This window comes from Microtus ochrogaster, chromosome 15, assembly GCF_000317375.1.
Source record: "Microtus ochrogaster isolate Prairie Vole_2 chromosome 15, MicOch1.0, whole genome shotgun sequence".
NCBI classification, from domain to species: domain Eukaryota; kingdom Metazoa; phylum Chordata; class Mammalia; order Rodentia; family Cricetidae; genus Microtus; species Microtus ochrogaster.
Window position 1 is genome coordinate 19,917,489 of NC_022017.1, and position 18,821 is coordinate 19,936,309.

An 18,821-nucleotide genomic window follows, 5' to 3' on the forward strand; every position below is an offset into this window, starting at 1 on the left:
GTGTGTGTGTTAGGAAAAAGTACTAAGACAAGCCGCTCTGCCAATGCAAAGAAATCCAATTAGAACAAATTAAACCAAATTAAAATGCCCATTGTTTTATTAAATACAGCGCTCTCGAGTGGCTGAGCGCTTGGCGGGGAGACAGGAAAGCGGGGAGCACATGCAAACCCAGAACCACATGTTCCTCCTCTGGGAACCCACTTAAATACCCTGTGGGAGTGGTCCTGACCCTCCCCAGGGAGGGGTCAGGACGTGGCATGCTGGGATTTGGAGTCCAGACCAATGCAGCTCCCAGGCCAGGGAGCTGGGATGTATGCCAGGAGCTGGGGTTACACTCCTGACTTAGCAATATGTATGTACGTACATTGTATGGAGTTCTATTGCAAGTGATCACAACCATTTTTCCACATTATTTGAGTGGTGGAAAGACAAAAGAGGAAAGGAGGAAGAGAATTAGATTGTGAACGTACAATGTAGCTCTATATACAATTCGCTCTGAAAGGCTGAGGCTGGGGGAGAATTTCGCTAGACTCAGGTTGCAAAATAAAATACAAATTTAAAACAGCTTTTGATCTATCATGTCTGTCCTGTGTAACTTTGTTTTTCTCCCAATGATTTTTACTTTCAGAAAAAAAAAATTGTTGTTATTTCTATCATTTCCTATGTAATTTAAAGGGACATTTCTGGAGGCTGAAGCAGGAGATTGCCAATTTGAGGCCTGCTTGAGCTGCCGAGGGAGACCCTGTGTCAAAGAAACAAAGCTTCTTTGAACTGGTGGCTGTCCGTGCTATGGTGATCCCTTCCGGAGCTTCCAGTTTAGTCCAGAGGGATGCTGATAGAATAATGTGGTCTCGTTTGTGGCTAGCTGCTCTGTTCCTGCTGGCTTGCAGTTACCCAGCCCGATGGGGGCCATTGTCACACAGTGTGCAGAGGATAATTCAGAATGCTCGCCACTCTCCACTTTCTGTCTTTGCTTCAGGGTTTTAGGTGCATAGGTGTGAGTGAATTCTTGGAATTCTTTAAACCTGAAGTTGAAGTAAATGAATGCAATTTTTTAATGAGTTCAGCATGACTAATTACTAAGTGATTAATGAAAATGTATTATCGGTTGGCTCATAGTATTCCATCTAGGGGCCAGACTGCCTGGATTTCATTTGTATCTTTTACCCCTTCCTAGCTATGGTTTTCCTTGGTGTTTCAGATCTGGAAAGTGAGGTTAGTCATAGCAGTCCTAGGATTGCTATGAAAATAGTGGGTCTCCTGTATATTCGGATCTGTAAAGTGAGGTTGGTAGTGGCAGTCCTGGGATTGTTATGAAGATGGTAGGTGTCCTGCATCTTGGAGTCTTTTGAACAGTGCTCGGCACATAGCTGGTGTCCTTTGTTAGCTCCTATTGCTGTTGTACAGTGTTCTGTGAGCCAGTTGCGCATGGACATTCAAGTAGATTTTCGTGTATTTGGGAAAGACAAAGGCTATGAATCATGTTCATGAACCCACCATGGCCTACTTCATGGCCTAGTACTGTGGACTGCAGAATCCTGTGCCTTAAATGGCCTCCTGTCAGAAGATTCTGGAGCTGCACAGGTAGGAGCAGTGTGATGCCCTTGAAGCAATGGTGTAGTTCGGTGAAGGGCCTGTAAGATGGTCGCAACTGGGGCACATCTGATCCCTGAGAGGCCGCTGGGGCCCAGCAGCGAAGGATGTAGGATTCTCAGAGAATCAGTCCTTTGGAACTGAGAAATGAGTTTACTCTGAGTGAGAAGGGCTTGTTCTATTTGGGCTGACAACATCTGGAAGTATCGCATCATCCTGGCGGGTCTTAACTCCAGACTTCATTTCCTAGTAGGCAGGTGGTGGTGGGACCATAGCTGAGACCCAGCTATCGTCTAGGTCGGTGTATTTTAAAAGCTATCTTGCCATAACACTAAGGGTATTTTGAAGTTTCAAAACTCCTCAGTGCTCCCATTTTCTTTTTCTAGAGTCAGGCAGTTTTTCTCTTATCAGCCTGTGGTACCTCTTTACTTCCTAAAGATAAATGTTTTTTCCTTGAGATCGCGGGTGTTTGTTGTTCATTTTTACCGCTGGGATTTTAAAATGTTTAGATCTGTGGTTCTTGGCCTCAACTGCACATTAGCACCACCGGGAGAGCTTTTAATGAAATAGAATTCTCTGGGCTCAGAGCCCAGACCAATTAATCACAATCCCGAGGAAAGGTGGGGCTTAGCCACTGGTGTATTTAAACTGCCCCCTGGGGGATTCACACGTGAATCCTGGATCCAGAACCCTTGCTGTAGCTTATGCTAATGAGATAGCCTGGTCACTAGGGGTTGCCTAGCTTAGTTTTTATCATAGGACTTTTTTAAAATATTTATTTATTTATTTATTTATTTATTTATTTATTTATTTATTTATTAATTTATTTATTATGTATACAATATTCTGTCTGTGTATGTCTGCAGGCCAGAAGGGGGCACCAGACCTCTTACAGATGGTTGTGAGCCACCATGTGGTTGCTGGGAATTGAACTCAGGACCTTTGGTAGAGCAGGCAATGCTCTTAACCACTGAGCCATCTCTCCAGCCCTATCATAGGACTTCTTGTCACTCATCTGATCCCTAGTTTTTGTGGATTTGGAAGATGAACACCCTTTGATACAACTTAGCTAAGTGTGTGGCTCTCTGCTTCATCTTAGGTTGACTTTTTCATCAGCAAAGCAGCAATCCTCCCTACTCGCCAGTATGTATATCTTCAGAAGAATAATTTTACCGCAGAGAAAGATATTGGATAGGTATTCCCGGTGGAGATTAGGAGGGGGTATGGCTATAATAGATCTATGTGGGATTGATTGCTCACAAGGTTAGGCACCCCAAGGCGGGGAAATACTCTGGCTAAGCGTCCACTTTGGTAAGTGAACGAGGAACTGCTTATCACATACTTCTTCCAGCAGTACGAGGTAACAGGACATGGCCCTGTGTGTGCAGCTAGTAACTTGACCAGGGGAGTCTTGTGGTTAGTGCACCTGAACTATGTTAACCAGCCTCCAGTTTTGCTAACAAAATGCCTGAGCTAATTCACTTAAAAGGAGAAATGGGTTTGGAGATCTCAGTTCATGATCACCTGGCATGGAATGGGACAGAAAGGGATGGTTGGAGTCATGTAGTGACGTGACAGGTACAGACGCTGGCCTCTTGGCAAATGAGAAAGAGACAGGAAGCAGCTCTTTCAAAGGCTTCTAGGACCTAACCTATTTGCCTGATGAAAAGACAAGGTCCTCCAGCCACGCCTCCAGAACTTCTCTGCCTCCTGAAGGTTTCGTCACCACCCAGTAGCACAGCCAGCTGCTGACCTACATGTTTAGGGTGACACTGAATAGAACCATAGTATGAAATAGAATCCAGTCCGTTCTTGCTGTTTATATATCCCAGATACTCACCCACCCTGTGCAGTGGGTTTCTACAAAGCTGTGAATGTGCAGTACAGGCTTAAAGAGTTTCATATCTAGGTTCTCGGAATGTCCTGTTGCAAAGGACTCTGGGTCCATTCTGGCTTCCAGAACTGACTTATGCATGGGTTAATATTAAGTTTGAATTTTTTTTTATTATCTTTCTTCTCTTCTCTTTTGTTTCTTTCAAGTTTATAAAACATTATGCTCTGGGGTTTAATAGCAAGTACCAAAGTACAGAGAGTTGTGTGTACATTTTTTGCATCTGAAAAGGATACAAGTTCTGTTTTTACTTTTGCATGTCTTTAATCGTTTAAAGGACAGAAAATGAAATAGGAAAGTTTTCATCTACAGGGTGAATCTTATTTAACCCTTAACCCAATATATTTAATATATACTAGAAGGTAAAAAAAGTCTGCTCATTTTAGTAATTGATAGTATATAGTATTATTTTTATTATTGCTTATTAGTTGTTTTTGATACTGAGGAATTGAACCGGGGGCCTTACTGGTCAAGAGCTCTGCACTACTCCTCTGGCCCAATAGTTCCTCTAAATTCTTTAAGAAAAGCCATAACTCCTATTCATTCACAGAAATAAAATGCTCATTTAAATAAGAAATTTCATCATATATATTAACATCTTAAGAAGTAACCAAACAAATATTTTATTTTTTTTCTGAGTTAATCTCCCTTGTTCTCATCTGAAGACCCTTGCTTGAAGAGAGAGGATCTGATCGTATCTAGAGTGACAGTGGTTTGTTCAGGAAGGGTACTGGGCAAGGAAGTTTGCAGAGCTAAATGGTCTAGAAGACTTGCTACCAGAAATACTGCTACATGAGTCTAAAGAGAGTTGCCTTCTGTGTAACCACACAAAGGTTTCGGTGCATAGCTGTTGGCCTTTCAGTTCATAGCATACTTACAAGATGCCATCTATGTTCAAGGTGCTTCATGGGGTAATCAGCTAGGGAGTGAGTGTGAAAATTAAGATGACAGAGATGAGGTGGAGGAGCATATCTAAATTGTGATTTAAAAAAATATCCTCTGTGAACTGCACAGAGGGAGCAAGTGTTGGTATAGTCGCACAACAAAGGCAGTAAAGTCTATATTGTCTACCACATCCCTCATTCATAAATACTTTGTTCACACTCTGAATGGTTGATATAATTATACAACATAGGCAGGAAAGTCACCATCTGTTCCATCACTCATTCATAAATACTTTGTTTGTTTCACTCTCTTACTTTTTTCTGGTTCTACCTATATGTTTATTTGCAGTTTATAATAAGTGGTATTTTAACATCCAAGTCATGATTTTATTTTTCCTCTTTTGTTTTTAGAACTAAAACACAATTGCATAGAAAGAAGTGCCTTATATCATAAGCTTTATCTCTGGGAGTCTTTAAATTGCTTTACTCTAGGGTTAGTGTGACTTTAAAAGTAGATTATTTATGCAATGCACATCAAACCAGGGGCCCTTCCAGCTGTAAATGGGGTGGTTAGGGCTGCTTCTGAGCATGGACTGGGTTTCTGACACTCTGCCTTGGAGCGTGTGCGTGGGATCCATATCCTCGGGATATCCAAAGGTGTCCTATATTTATGGAAATTCCACTTGTAGAGATCTGGGAGTTTAGCTAAGCCAGCTCCTCTAGTTAGGGTTATTAAGAGGCCTTTCTGGAGAGGACTTGACATGGGCACCTGAACTCAGGCTACAATATTTATTCCTTCTTTGATGTTTTAACTACATGCTTATGTGCTGTTTATCATTTTACCAGCCACTAAGAGTAGACACTTGAAAGAAAATGATAGACAAATAATTTCTTTCTGTTTTTAGCCATTTGGCTACAATTATTTGTTTCTGCCTCTGTTTTCTCTGCTGTAAGCCATTTACTTTTTAATCATGGTGAACTCGATGCCTCACGGCAAAATGAAATAGAGAAATTACTTTAAAAAAAAGCAATTATTCAAAGAGCAGAAATAACTATTAAGAAATAATTTATTGCAAGGCATAGTAGGTATCTCTGTGATCCTAGCTCTTAAGAGAGAGAGGGGGGGAGACTACAAGTTGTAAGCCAGTCAAGGCTACATATAGCAGGACTATATTCAGACAATAAAGCAGAACAAAACAAAAACTTAACATAACACAGAAGAAGCAATTGCAGGTACTTAATCTCATGCAAAGTATGCATCATATTAGAGAACTCTGAGTCCCATGTTAGCTCTCTGCCCTTGTGACAACAGCAGACCCTAGACATTTCACTCTTCAGGAGGAAAGGAATATTTGGGTTCAAGGATTTTGTGTCAAGGTAGGACATCATGGTGGCAGTTCAGTGTGAAGAGACTTGATCACCTCATGGGTGCTAGGAGGCCAAAGAAGAGAGGAAAGGTCTGTGGTTCAAATAAACCCTTTGAGAGACTTCCCCAGTCAACGAAATTCCCCCCACCATCCCCCACTTCTTAGAGGATAGTCCTCTCCCAATAGCAACATAGCCTGCAAAGAAGCCATCAGCATTGAGCTTTTAGGAGACACTTACCCAGACCACAGCAGCTCCATTTTTACCTGCCTTGGAATAACACATGGAATTTGTATCGGCAGGAGACACAGAGGTATTGGAAACCATCGTTCTGTGGTGTATATTAGTATTACACATATATATGGTGGGCTATCATGGTGCTTTGCATGATTTGTTTGATTTAGAATATGGAAATATAAACTATGGCATTTGTCTATCACTGCAAAATTATAATGAAAGAAATTATTAGACTTTTTTCATTTTCAATTTCAGTACAGCATAAAATAACATTTCTCTTTCAGTGAATAAAATCTGATTAATTATTACATATTGCTGTGTCCCACACAAACACCAAATTCTGTAATGAGTATATACTCAGAGCTGTTGGACTTTGTGGCCTGTGTGTACTTAGTGTTGCTAGACTCTAGAGTAGCAATCTTCAACCTAGGGTTGCCTCCCCTTTGGCACACCTCTAAGTCCAAAATATTTACATTATGATTCATAACAGTAGCAAAATCACAGTTACAAAGTAGCAATGAAAATAATTTTATGGTTGGGGGTCACCACACACGAGGAGCTGTATTAAAGGGTCACAGCATTAGGAAGGTTGAGAACCACTGGTCTAGAAAGTGCTCACACAGTGATTATAGGCTCTGCTAAATAAGTGTGCAGTCATTGCTGTTAGACTCTGGAATGAGTGTGGACGCAGTGCTCTGAGGCTTAGAGGTAAGTGTGCCCTGCTGTTAGAGTCTGGGGAGTGTGCACTCAGTCCTATAGGCTGTGAGGAATGTACCATCTTTTTACACTGGTGAGTGAGTGTGCACTCAGAGCTGTTAGACTCTGGCAATTGTGCACTTAGTGCTGTTAGATGTTGCGGGGGGGGGGGTCACTGTTTTTAGACTTTGATGAATGACTATGCATACAGTGTCATTGGATGCTATGATGTGCACACAGTTCTGTTAGAATCTTGGGAGTGAAGAATCTGTGATTTTAGACCCTCTGGTGAAAGAACGTGCCCTCTGTGCTCTTAGGCTCCATGGTGAGTGTGTACACAGTGCTGTTAGAAGCCAAGAAGTACGCACTCACTATGATGAGTGTGCACTCAGTTATAGCAGACTCTAAGAAGCACACAAGGTGTTTTGGACTCTGTGGTAAGTGAGTATACACCAGTACTGTTAGGCTCCGTGGTGAAAGAGAATTCAACACTGTTAGACTGAGGTCAGTGTGTGCCCAGTTCTGTTGGATTCTGGTGAGTGTGTATTCAATTCTGTTAGACTCTTGTGTAAATATGTATGTTGTGGAATATTGTTTTAACTAGGCAACAATGTGTTCCCTTTGTTTATGCTGCAACAGAATATTGAACTGTGTAAATGTATGTTACATTTGTTTATGCTGCCTTTGTAATAACGTAAAGACGTGTTGTATTTGCTTCACCTTGCCTGCCTAAGGCACCCGATTGGTCTGATAAAGAGCTGAGTGACCAATAGCTAGGTAGGAGAGAGGACAGACAGGACTGGCCAGTAGAGAGAGAATGAACAGAAGGAGAAATCTAGGCTTGAGAAGAATGAAAGAGGAGAACAGGGAGAATGAGAGGAACATGCTGGGGGCAAGAAGCCAGGCCGCAGCCACCAGCTTCTTGAGAAGCAGTGAAAGTAAGATATACAGAAAGAAGGTAAAAAGTCTCAAGGCAAGAGGTAAATAAAGAGAACTAGGTTAATTTAAGTTAAGAGAGGTAGCAGAAACGAGCCTAAGCTAGGTTGAGCATTTATAACTAACAGTCTCCATGTTATGATTTGGGAGCTAGTTGGTGGCCCCAAAGAAAAGGTCTGGTATCTATGTACTCAGTACAGTGTTTATATATGGGCTCAACCCTTTGAGATTCTCTGGTGAGTGTGGACTCAGTGCTTTGAGACTCTGGGAAGTCCATATATCATTTATTTACATTCCTTGTTGAAGGAGTGAGCACTCGGTGCTGTTAGTCCCCATGGTAAATGTATACTGTGGGCTGTTAGGCTCCACAGCGAATGCGTACACAGCGCTCTCAGAACAATTTCACAGTGTTGGCGTGTTTCTTATTGCAGGTACATGTTGGGACTTGCAGCAATTCCAGCTGTTATACAGTTTCTTGGATTTCTCTTTTTGCCCGAAAGCCCTCGGTGGCTCATTCAGAAAGGACAGACTCAGAAGGCCCGCAGAATCTTGTCTCAGATGCGTGGCAATCAGACTATCGATGAGGAGTATGACAGCATCAGAAACAGCATCGAGGAGGAGGAAAAGGAAGCTGGCGCAGGTACGTGCATGTCCCGCTGCATGAGACGGAGAACTTCACTGTGCTCTGTTTAGATTAAGGCTAGCCTGGTCTACAGAGTCCAAGTGACATAGTAAGACTATCTAAAACAATACAAAAGCACTTTTAAAAAGTAGCAAAGGAAAGCTGGGGATGTGGCTGAGGGGAAAAGGAGTTGTTCAACACATACAAAACCCTGAGTTCTATTCCCATCACTAAAAAAAAAAAAGTATCAAGGACAAAGTAAAGGAGTAAGAGGGGGTGAGCATACGACTAACTGTGAAGACGGAAGAATGTACCACTAGTCAAGGACTATGGGCAGCTTCTGTAAGTGTTCAAAGTTAGGAAATTGCTTGTACCCTAGAGTCTTCATAAAGAAATACAAAATGAAAAAAAAAAAAGAAATTAAATTGTCTGAGCATTACTTAGCATGGCTTTGTGCCTATCAGCAAACAACAAAAAAAATATGTTCAGCTTTTAAAATAATATAACAATTGATTAAAAATAATAAAAACAATAGAATAAAGGTAATTGGGACACATTTTAGAGCAACAACAATTAGCATGCCCAACATACTGGTTTCAGTTTTGTATTTAAAAGGTCTCAACTTTGGTTTCGTTCTGCAATAGTTGATAGTTCATATGGGCACAAATGTTAGTTTCCATTCCTGAGAAAATGGCAGACGTTCCTGTGAAGGTGCTGGTATTTGTCAAACAAGGTATCATCAAATCCTTTGCTCCCATTTTTAGTAGAACTGATGGTTACTTTCTTCCCACAGCATCCAGTTTCTGCACTGGCAGAAATGAGTGTGCTGTCATTTACCTGTGTCTGTACTGAAGCACGGTCACCTGCTGCTGCTGTCTTCTTGCTCAGACCAGAGCCCCGGCTACAGCTGGATTTCTTTTTGAGCACTTAGCTAACATCTGTTGTGTGTTTGGCTGGTATCGCTAAAGAAACACCTCAGTGCAAAACAAGGAGATTTTCTCACAAAATGAATCTCCTTTAAATGTGTTCAATATCATGTCCATTTTTAAAAGGACTATATAAACATGTCTACTTAAATTAGAAATAACTTATTTTTTTTCTTTTTCTAGTCTGAATTCTCCCTGTAGTAGTGCCTCAAATGAAATATGAGGCTTTCTTTTGAATAATCAGTACACTTAAAACCTATGTGCTAATTCTGTGTGATTGGAGTGGGAAACAAAGTGTTAGGGAATATTAAATTACATGCTGTGTAGAATTTATATATTTATTAATTAATAAAAACTCTTCCAGAAGCAAAATCGTTGCTGATTTTTACTATAAACTATTGAGCACAAATCTCTTAAAAAATTTTTGGTCCAGTTTTGTTTTGTTTTTTTGTTTTCTTGAGATTGGATTTTATGCAGCCCACAATGGCCTAGAGCTCATTATTTAGCTTGGGATGATGTTGAACTCACTCTTTATGCTGACCTTGAACTCTTGATCTTCCTGCCTATACTTCCTAAGTTCTGGGAATGTAGGTGTGTGTCATCATGCCCAACTTGCACATTGCTTCATTTTTGATTGCTTACAAATATCTCTCCTTGAGCTGTGCATTTGCTGACAGTGCACACCGACATGTGACAGTTTTGTGACTGCTGGGAATGTCTAACCAAGGGGACTCTGCAGAAGCTTGAGTCCCTATGACCGAAGTTATCTACATGCGCTTCTGTTTTTGTCACCGATTTTTGGAAGCCAAAGAGGGCATCCTTTGGGGATAATAAATAAAAAATGTTCTATCATCTCCCATCATTGCTTTAGATGTATATTTGGAAAGATTTTTTAAAAAACATATTGCAATATAATCTACTGAGGCTTATTTCATGTTTGAATCTTCCAAATTTTGAAAGTGTCTGGATTTGCAGTGTGTGATGTACTGCCATATTGCTTAATCTAAAAGTTCAGCCCAGTGCACATGTGCAGAGAAACATCACAAGTATCCCTTGAATGTATACAATACATGTTATCTCTCCACAGTCAAGAGCAAAAGTCTAGATAGACAGGGGTAATAACGGCTAACTTGAAGGTAATAGAAATGTCCTTGCACAGAGATGATGAATCAATGTGTTGGGGCATGACCCATTCATCTGTCCATGGAACCTGTGGATGTGAAGTGTGAACTATGAATCAAGCTAGGAAGCTGTGGGTCGTAGGGGACAGCTTGCTGGAAGACAAACAAACCAGATGTTTTAAGAGGTTAGGGAGATGATGAGGCACCTTTTTTTTTTTAAAGAGGAAATATTTCTTTGGACATGGGAGCTTAGTTTACATGATACCTGGTAGCTCAGTTTATTTTTATGTTTAGGCTTGATTCCATCTCATTCTCCTATTTGTGTGTTTGTGTATGCATGTATGTATGTGCATACACACATACATATATACATACACATAAATATTTCTTTTCTTGATCATTTGAGTTTAAACCTAACCTTTAGGTCAGTGGTTCTCAACCTATGGGTCAAGACCATCAGAAAACACATACTTCCAATTGTCGTAGGAACTCCTAACCATAACTTTTTTTCATTGCTACTTCACAGCTGTACTTTCTCTAATGAGCACTGCCTCAGTTCCTAAGACCATCATAAATGAGCTTTCCAATAGTCAAGTTCCACTATATTAGCACACTGGTTCTCAACCTGTGGGTTGTGACCCCTTCTGGGGACCAAATGACCCTTTCATAGGAGTCGCCGAAGACCAACAGTAAACACAGATATTCACATTACAACTCATAAGAGTAGAAAATACAGTTGTGAAATGGAAACAAAATAATTTTATGGTTGAGCATCACCACAACACAAGGAACCGAATTAAAGGGTCGCAGCATTAGGAAGGTGAGAACAACTGTTATAGCACAACGGTAGATCATGTACCTCACACAAGAAGACATTGGCTTGAGTGTCCAATATTCAGCCTCTCTAGAAAAAGACTTTTCCTAAACCAGAAGTGGAACTTCTTTGAGAAAAGTATGTGTAGGTGCTGTTCATTGCACTCATTCATATTGTGAACGTGTGATGAGACCAGAACAGAAAACATTCCCTCCAGGTTAAAACTCGTTGTTGTCATGACTACACAGAATCTGTGTTTACTGCATTGGCAGCGTAGCTGGGCTTCCAGGTCACTAAGGAATAGGACTGGATTATAGCGGAGTCTCCTCTCTCCTCCACATGATAGAACAGGTCAACTTCCATCACAGGGTTCAGTGTCTTGGGTCACTTCTCCATTATATTTGGTAGAATTACAACAGGAAAGGTAGTTTCTGTGAAAAGAAGCAGAGAGCTGGATTTCCCCGTGTGTTCAACAGGGTTTCCACATCCTATAGGAACAAGAGAGCAAAGTCAGAGGAAATGACAGCTTGGTTTGGAAAGCCACCTGGATAGGGATACAGGAAGATGAAAATCTATCCCTGGCTCCATGCCAGGCCTGTACTCCAAAGGTATCTTGGAAAGACAATGATATATAAAAGAGGACCGGTTTCTGAGAGCTCTAAGATCTGAATTACTCAGAGTGCTAGAGGTGTCTGGAGAATGCACTCTGTTGATTAGAAAATACTATGAAGTCAACTTCAATTCAAAGGGTTTTACTGCATGGCAGTGGAGGGCAGGTGTGCCAGTAGACAAAACACGAGATTATTGTCTGTCTATCCTGTAGGTTCAAATGAGAAAGAAAACAGCAACTGTTTACCTGCAAATTATGTAGTTGTTTATGGGAAATCAACACTACTGAGCTACTGATTGAGGCCCTGAAAGGGTGCTACATTAGGGCAGATAGTTGAGGCAAGCCTCTGATGATGTTCATTTGGAAAAGAGAGTGACCTGGCCATCTGCATCATTAGATGAACCAGATTGATGATTGTTCTAAAGTGTAGCTGAGTTTTCAGACACTCTGTGAGGATCTGACTCTATCCCAGATGACTTTGTATCACTTCTGAATTAGTAGAGATACGATGATTGCATTGAAAGTCCAAAGCAAATCTGAGCACAAATAACACAAATCTGTTGTCAAGAATTAGCACGTGATTCATGTTGCATATCACTTATGATTTGTTTTCCTAGTTTTTTTTTCATTGCATAGATATGTACCAAGTTGTGAGTTAAATATACAACCTAGACAGTAGCTTTGGAGAGACCGAGGCAATTGTTTCAAGTAGTGATGGTAGACTAAGATTTGAACTTGTCTATTTGACTTTGAAAATTAACAGAAGTTTTCATTCTATTTTGTAATTTAAAATTTTATTTGATATTTTAAGTGCATTATTTTAAAGACCAACAATACCTTTTAAATGGATTTGTGTACTTATCACCCCAAGTCTATGCATCCCAGACATAAAGAGTTGGAGTTTCTTGTTTGGGTAGATGTGTTCATCAGGGTATTGGGAATACGGTATCAGTGGCGTTCTTATACTTTACAGAGTGCAAGAAAGTAGAAGTGCGCCTTTGCTCTGTAACAAGGAACGATCATAATCTTTTCTTTAGAAGGCAATCTTCTAAAAAATGACATTTATTTATGTATTTATTTTAGTGTGTGTATGTGTGTGTGTGTGTCTATGTGTCTGTTTGTGTAGGTCAGAGGACAAGTGGAAATCAGTTCTCCTTTTCTACCATGTTTGTCCCAAGGATCAATCTCAGGTTGCCCAGGTTGGTGGCAAGTGCCTTCACTTGCTTAACTATCTGGAAGGCAGTTTTGAGGAAGAGTTTTGAGTGTTGAATGCCATCTGCCCCCTTGTTGATGGGGCTCCGCTGACTTTCTGAATTCCGTGTCTGTGTCATTTACTGGAGGATGAGAAGTGTATTCCTGGGAGCGGGTGAAGGAACGCAGAGGCCACCAGTGCCATTCTGTGATGACAGTGGCCCCTGTGCCCTGCGGCGGGGGCCCCATGGACATATAGAGGGTTTCACAAAAAAGAGTGTCTCTCTGTTTTTCCACACTGAGTGATAGTGGATACCAATGTGGGATCAGAGCAGGCACAAGGGATGGGCATAAGGAAAGGTTTCCATTCTATGGAAACAACAAAGTGTGATGGACACACTATTATAGGCAGAAAGACCACAGGTATAGAGCAAGGTGGTTGTTGGGAATCTGCAGTGCTGGACAGAGGAGAGAGTCAAGGTAGCAGCCACTGGAGACCTTCGGGCAGGGAAGAGTGCACTGTTAATAGCGCAGTGGAATCACTTGTGACATAGGGTCAGTCTTCAGAATGTGAAGTAAGGCCCTCATAATAAAATAAATATACAATTTTTTCTTTTACAACTAAGATGATGTAGCTCATCTAGATCCTAGATACTTCCAAAACAAACCTGTCAAATAGAAGAATACAAGCCAGAAAATGAGCCTTGTACTTTGAACAGTAAAATATTAATATAAGTAAATATGTCAGCTTAATGTATTTATATATTTAATAAATATGTCTTCACATTTATTGATCTGTTCATCTATTTATTTATTTACTTACATGGCTGGAGATGGAGCTAAAAGCCTCATCCAAGCTAGCTAAGTACTATACTACTGAGCCAAAGCCTTAATTAGTATAAGTGTCCATGTGAAGAAGCCCCTCAGGGCACTCCTCCAGGTTGAAAGATGATTCAGGTTTACCTATTATGTACTAGGGAATCAAGTAATGTCATGTCCAGCTTACCACCAAAATATTTAAGTCAACAAGATTTTTATCAGTTTGTGAACTCACTGAAGTGGTCAGTGTTGGCTGTGTGTTTTGCATTTGGTGGGGGAGTTCGTCTCTCGCCTGGAAAGAATGTGATATAAAGGCCCATTTATTCTGCATCTCCCCATGTGGTCATTTGGATTTCTCTCCAGCTTTTTGGGGTCATGATTATTGTGTTAGGAGCAGGCGGCTGCATCTCTCTCTCACTCTCTTTTTCTCTAGTAATTTAGCAGTTAGGTCATAAGTCTTCCTGTAAATCATTTTCTTTTTCAGCGAATTGATGTGGTGCATGGCCATTTTAGCAATTCAGATTTTACAGAGAGGCATTCGTAGGGAGGCCCAATATCATAGCTGGATAGAAATTCTTTTGTTGCTTCTTTAGAAATCCAATCTTGAATGATGACCTTCTGGTGAAAGGCTGCTTGCAGTTGTCATCTGCTTCCCCAAGAGGAAAGTGTCCCTCCCTGCAAAATGGTCATAGGTTGCCTACATTACATAAATTGCAACAGATGTTGACAGTGTCTTTGGAAGGTGACCCATGACTTTCTGCATATTGGAAGTGATGACAGTTCTGTATCTAAAATTCTAGATATTGTCGCAATATTCGCTGAACTGTCAAAGCCCTTTGGCTGTCACATGCACCCGTCACGGTAAAACATGTACTGAAACAGAAGGAAGGTCACCGTTGTCCTGCCACTGAAGGACCTGGGGCAATGGAGGGAGTTCTTAGCAAACTGGCTTTCTTAGTCATGGTGACTGACTTAAGAGGCTGCTTCATTCAGCGCTGCTTTAAATAAATATTGCATTGGTTTTCTAAACCCCCCCAAGGGTTTTTCAAAGAAGGGAATCGTTCTTAGTTTTACATTAAAATGTGATTGACTCCCCTGTTCTGTGGGAAGAAGAGCAGCAGAAGGTTTCGACCCACACACCTGTAGAAGGAATTCTTTCGGATTACCTGTAGACCTCCCAAGCCACTTCTCTTCAGATGTGTTGAAATTTAGAGTTTCAGTGTGTGGATAGGTAATGCACAAGTACTGTGTGTTTCTGTTTTCTTGCCACGCCATATGTAAATCTAAATCGTCTAAGAAGGAAATCCATGCTAAAAGAGCTTAGTGTCAACCACCCACCCCCATGCGCATATCAATTCACAGTGAGGTAGGTGCACACTGTTTTTAAATTGTCTGCATTTAAACCAAAGAAGAGGTGATCCCCAGAGGACAGGCATTTCAAATGAGCTCTGCTTCAGGGCAATTCCTTTACCGGTTAGCTTGAATCCATTCTGTACAGCTAATAGTCTCCTTTGTAAATTAGATATCTATAATATATTGCACACACATGTATACATATATGTGTGTGTATGTATATGATATATGTGTATATACATACATATATATACTTGCACAGACACACACACGCACACACATATGAAGAGGAACACTAAACTCTTTCCACAGCCACCAGGTTTCAGTGCCTGTAATTGGCACCTCCTGCACCATCTCGGGAAATCCAGCTGTTCTTCCCCGTCAGACGTGATCAAATGTTTCAGAAGAAGAGGAGGAGATCATTTCTTCCTTCCTACTTTAAATTCAGTTTGTATTTTGGATCCAGGAACTCACACGCCATCTGTTTTCCCACTCTGATCATACTTCACAAGTCTCCTTAGCTCTGGATCTCCAGGAGCAACATCTGCAGTCTGGATCCCACTGGGAACCTCATCATGGATGCTTCACTTCGGTTGTTTACCCGTGCCCATATTCCTTGAAGTGTTCAAAAATGAGGTATACGCATGCCAGGATGAGGGGAAAATTAGGTTTACAAAGCTAAAATTATAATCAACTGCTACAGAGACTGTTTTCAAAAGTGCTTTGGAAAATGGCTTCCTCTGCACATCTCTTAGACAAAATAACCCCAAAACTCTTCATTTTAGAGAACTAGATAGAATTATTATTTTTCAGGAATGTGTGATGAACCCCAGATAATTTCAAATAAACTTATGTTGTTACCATTGCTATCATTAGTACTATTATTGTCACGCCTTTTATTTTGAGATAGGGTCTTCCTTTATAGCCCAAGCTTTCCTCAAGATCATGTGGTCCTGCCTCAGCCTCTTTAGAGCCAGGTTATAGGTGTATACCACCACATCTGTCAAAGCCAAGCTTTGCTAACTAAGGCATTTGTAGAACTATCTTCACGTTCATTATCTATTTTTATTAAGAAAATTTTAAATATAATCTTTTCTCATTTTACATAGCTATCCCCCTCCCACTCCTCCTGCTCCGCCCTTCCTCCACCCCCATCCACCACCTCCATCCACTCCCCAGAAAGGGTGAGGCTTCTGAGATGTTCTAGTAGTGAACTGGTAGTAACTGCTGCTGTTTACTCATTGCCTACTTCTGTAAGTGCCACACACATTTTCCCCTCTGTCTACAATTCTCAAAAAAATCCTGAAAATTAGAGATGATGCCTTATGCTATGTTAAGAAATTAGGGGTGGACCTGAGCCCCACTCCCTCCCCGTCTCCAGAGCCTACATCTCTTGCTATATGTAAGTACAGAAAGAAAAATAAAATCGCGAATTGAAGGAGCTTAGAATGCACCAGATTCCTTCGGGGTTTTCTTTTCGATAAGGAAGGACCCCAAGCAGCTGTAAGAAACAGAAGTCGAACAAGGCAGCGATTGGCCATGTCAGCTGACAGAACAATCCTGCTCAGTTGCATCTCCTTTAGTAGTATTTTCCATCTGTCTCCTCTTTCTGCCCTTTCTATTATTGGGGCTGGGGGGTTAAGTCTCTGGCATTATAGATGCCATTGTCTGCCTGCTGCTTTTGGAATCTTCCTCTCCATTGAGTTTCCTCCAGACTTTCAGGGTTTGCAAATACACAGGGTACACTCTTCTTCACACATGTTGACTTTACAGTCTGCCTTTGACTTCTCAAGTTTGTTCCCGTCTTCTCAGCAGACTAAGAAAGAAGAAAGATATCAGTCCCTCTTGGTGCTCATGGAGGGGGAATTGTGTGGTGTGGAAGAAAGCCAGCATAAATCATAAAATGGTTCAGACCCAAGAACCCTACAAAGGAAATGTCTGACTGTGATGACTATAAAATTTTTTATTAAATTTGAGAATAATGACATTGTAGTAGTTTCCTGTGTGCTAAGAACTTTGCATACCACTGAAGTACTATAACTCGTTTATATAATGTTTCCCGAATCATACCCACCCTGCTTCTGTTCCCCCAGAACCTTCCCAACATGCCCTTCCCATCTCCACGGTCTTGGTTTTAATAGCTCGATGAGTTGAATTAGTACTGCCTTCATGTCTAACATTCTTTTAAACTGAAATGGATGTACATAAATGTTTCTTTTAGTATATAATGGCATTATTAATGTGTTGCCCAAAGTTGTAACTGTACGAACTGGAAAAATTAGGTTTCATCTGAAAAAAAGAGCTAACTGAAAGGATTGTTGTAATGATTTAATTGTGGTAGGACCATTCATTGTGGGCAACTTGTGATTCTGATGTTTCATTCTTGGACTTGGTTGACTTTGCCTGTAGGGGCAAGTACTTTTCTTTTGACCATACGACCTGTGTCATAGGTAGCTGCTTTTCTTGACTATTACAGCACAAAAATCAATATAGAGAATCTATGAAAGGATGGCTATAGTTTGTCGAGTAGCACATAATGCTTATTTGTACCTGTTAATGTGTGTGTTTCTGTGTATGTATGTAATTGTATGACGATTATATAAAGAATAGTGCCAGATTTGACTCATGGACTACAGCTAACCCCTTCTCTTAGTTAGACATTAAATGTGTCCATCAGCTTACTCAGATTGTTTTTCATATCTAATTCATGGTTGCTACTGAATTACTTTTTCTTAAAAGGCCAGAGATGATGTTCACTTTTGGGTGTGTCTTCTTTGCTGTGGTGCACATGGCAGTTACGTCGCTGTGAGTATATGTAAGTGTGACCTAGTGTGTAACGACAGGAGAGCCCGTAGGGTAGCTTTTGCAGAAAAGGCTCTGGGTAATTGAAATGATAGCCGTTTAGGAGATCAAGCACGCTACGCTACCAAAGACTGGGAAACTCATGTCTGCACAGGCCTACTACAACACACTATCAGAGTTGATCTGGTTGGAACCAAGAGAAGCAAAATGCTGATGCAAAAACTGGGTATCATCTGATGCTAGTGTTGGCAACCCGTCACATCTCCTTAACCCCTTCGTTCTTACATGGACAGCAGTGTTTCTTCTTTCGCCTTGGGCAATTACCTAGATGAATTACCTACCAATTACCTGTTCATGATGTTGTAATAAGGAGAAAGATCTCGTTTAATTAGGAACTTGTCAAAGAAGAGAGAAAGACACTGAGGTGGTAACAACGGAGGAAAAATCAGTGCAGATTGAGGAAAGGTTCTGTTTCTGAATAAGAGGACAAAAAGCCTCCCCTTTCTCTAGTCCACAATGACCTAAGTTCCCCAGCCCCTCTATCTGCATTAAGATTTGCATCTCCCTGCCTCCCCTGGCAATTTAGTGCTACTTATGTATTCTTACCACCCTGCACCCACAGCTTCATGCTGAGAGACTTAGACATTCCTTTGGCTTTCTGTGCCTGCTGGAGGAGTGGAGGAAGATATTCACTGACTTCTGAGATTTGGAGGAGCTGTAATTCTTAACATACCCAGTACTTCCATTTAGGTCACTCTGAAGCTTTAGGACGCTTGCTTGCTGAGGAGGGGGTCTGACTGCGTGCACCATGAGTGTTTGCTGAAGGACCTATTCAGGGATAGAGAGGAATGTGCTTAGAATCTTACTATAATTCTAAGTTTAACATTTGCTACTGGTATAGGAAGTTACTTCCTTTTAGTTGCCAATATGTGTTGGACTTAAGTAAATAATTTATTTTCTG

At 40.9% G+C, this 18,821-nt stretch overlaps 1 protein-coding gene across 1 annotated transcript in view; it reads left to right on the forward strand.

Moving 5' to 3' along the window:
* The window catches only part of Slc2a13 (solute carrier family 2 member 13), a 297,270-nt gene that overhangs the window by 75,072 nt on the left and 203,377 nt on the right, over window positions 1-18,821 (forward strand). Inside the window, exon 3 of the mRNA XM_005354317.3 lies at window positions 8,034-8,242. Coding sequence (XP_005354374.1) covers window positions 8,034-8,242 — 209 coding nt within the window. The remainder of the gene's footprint in view (window positions 1-8,033; window positions 8,243-18,821) is intronic.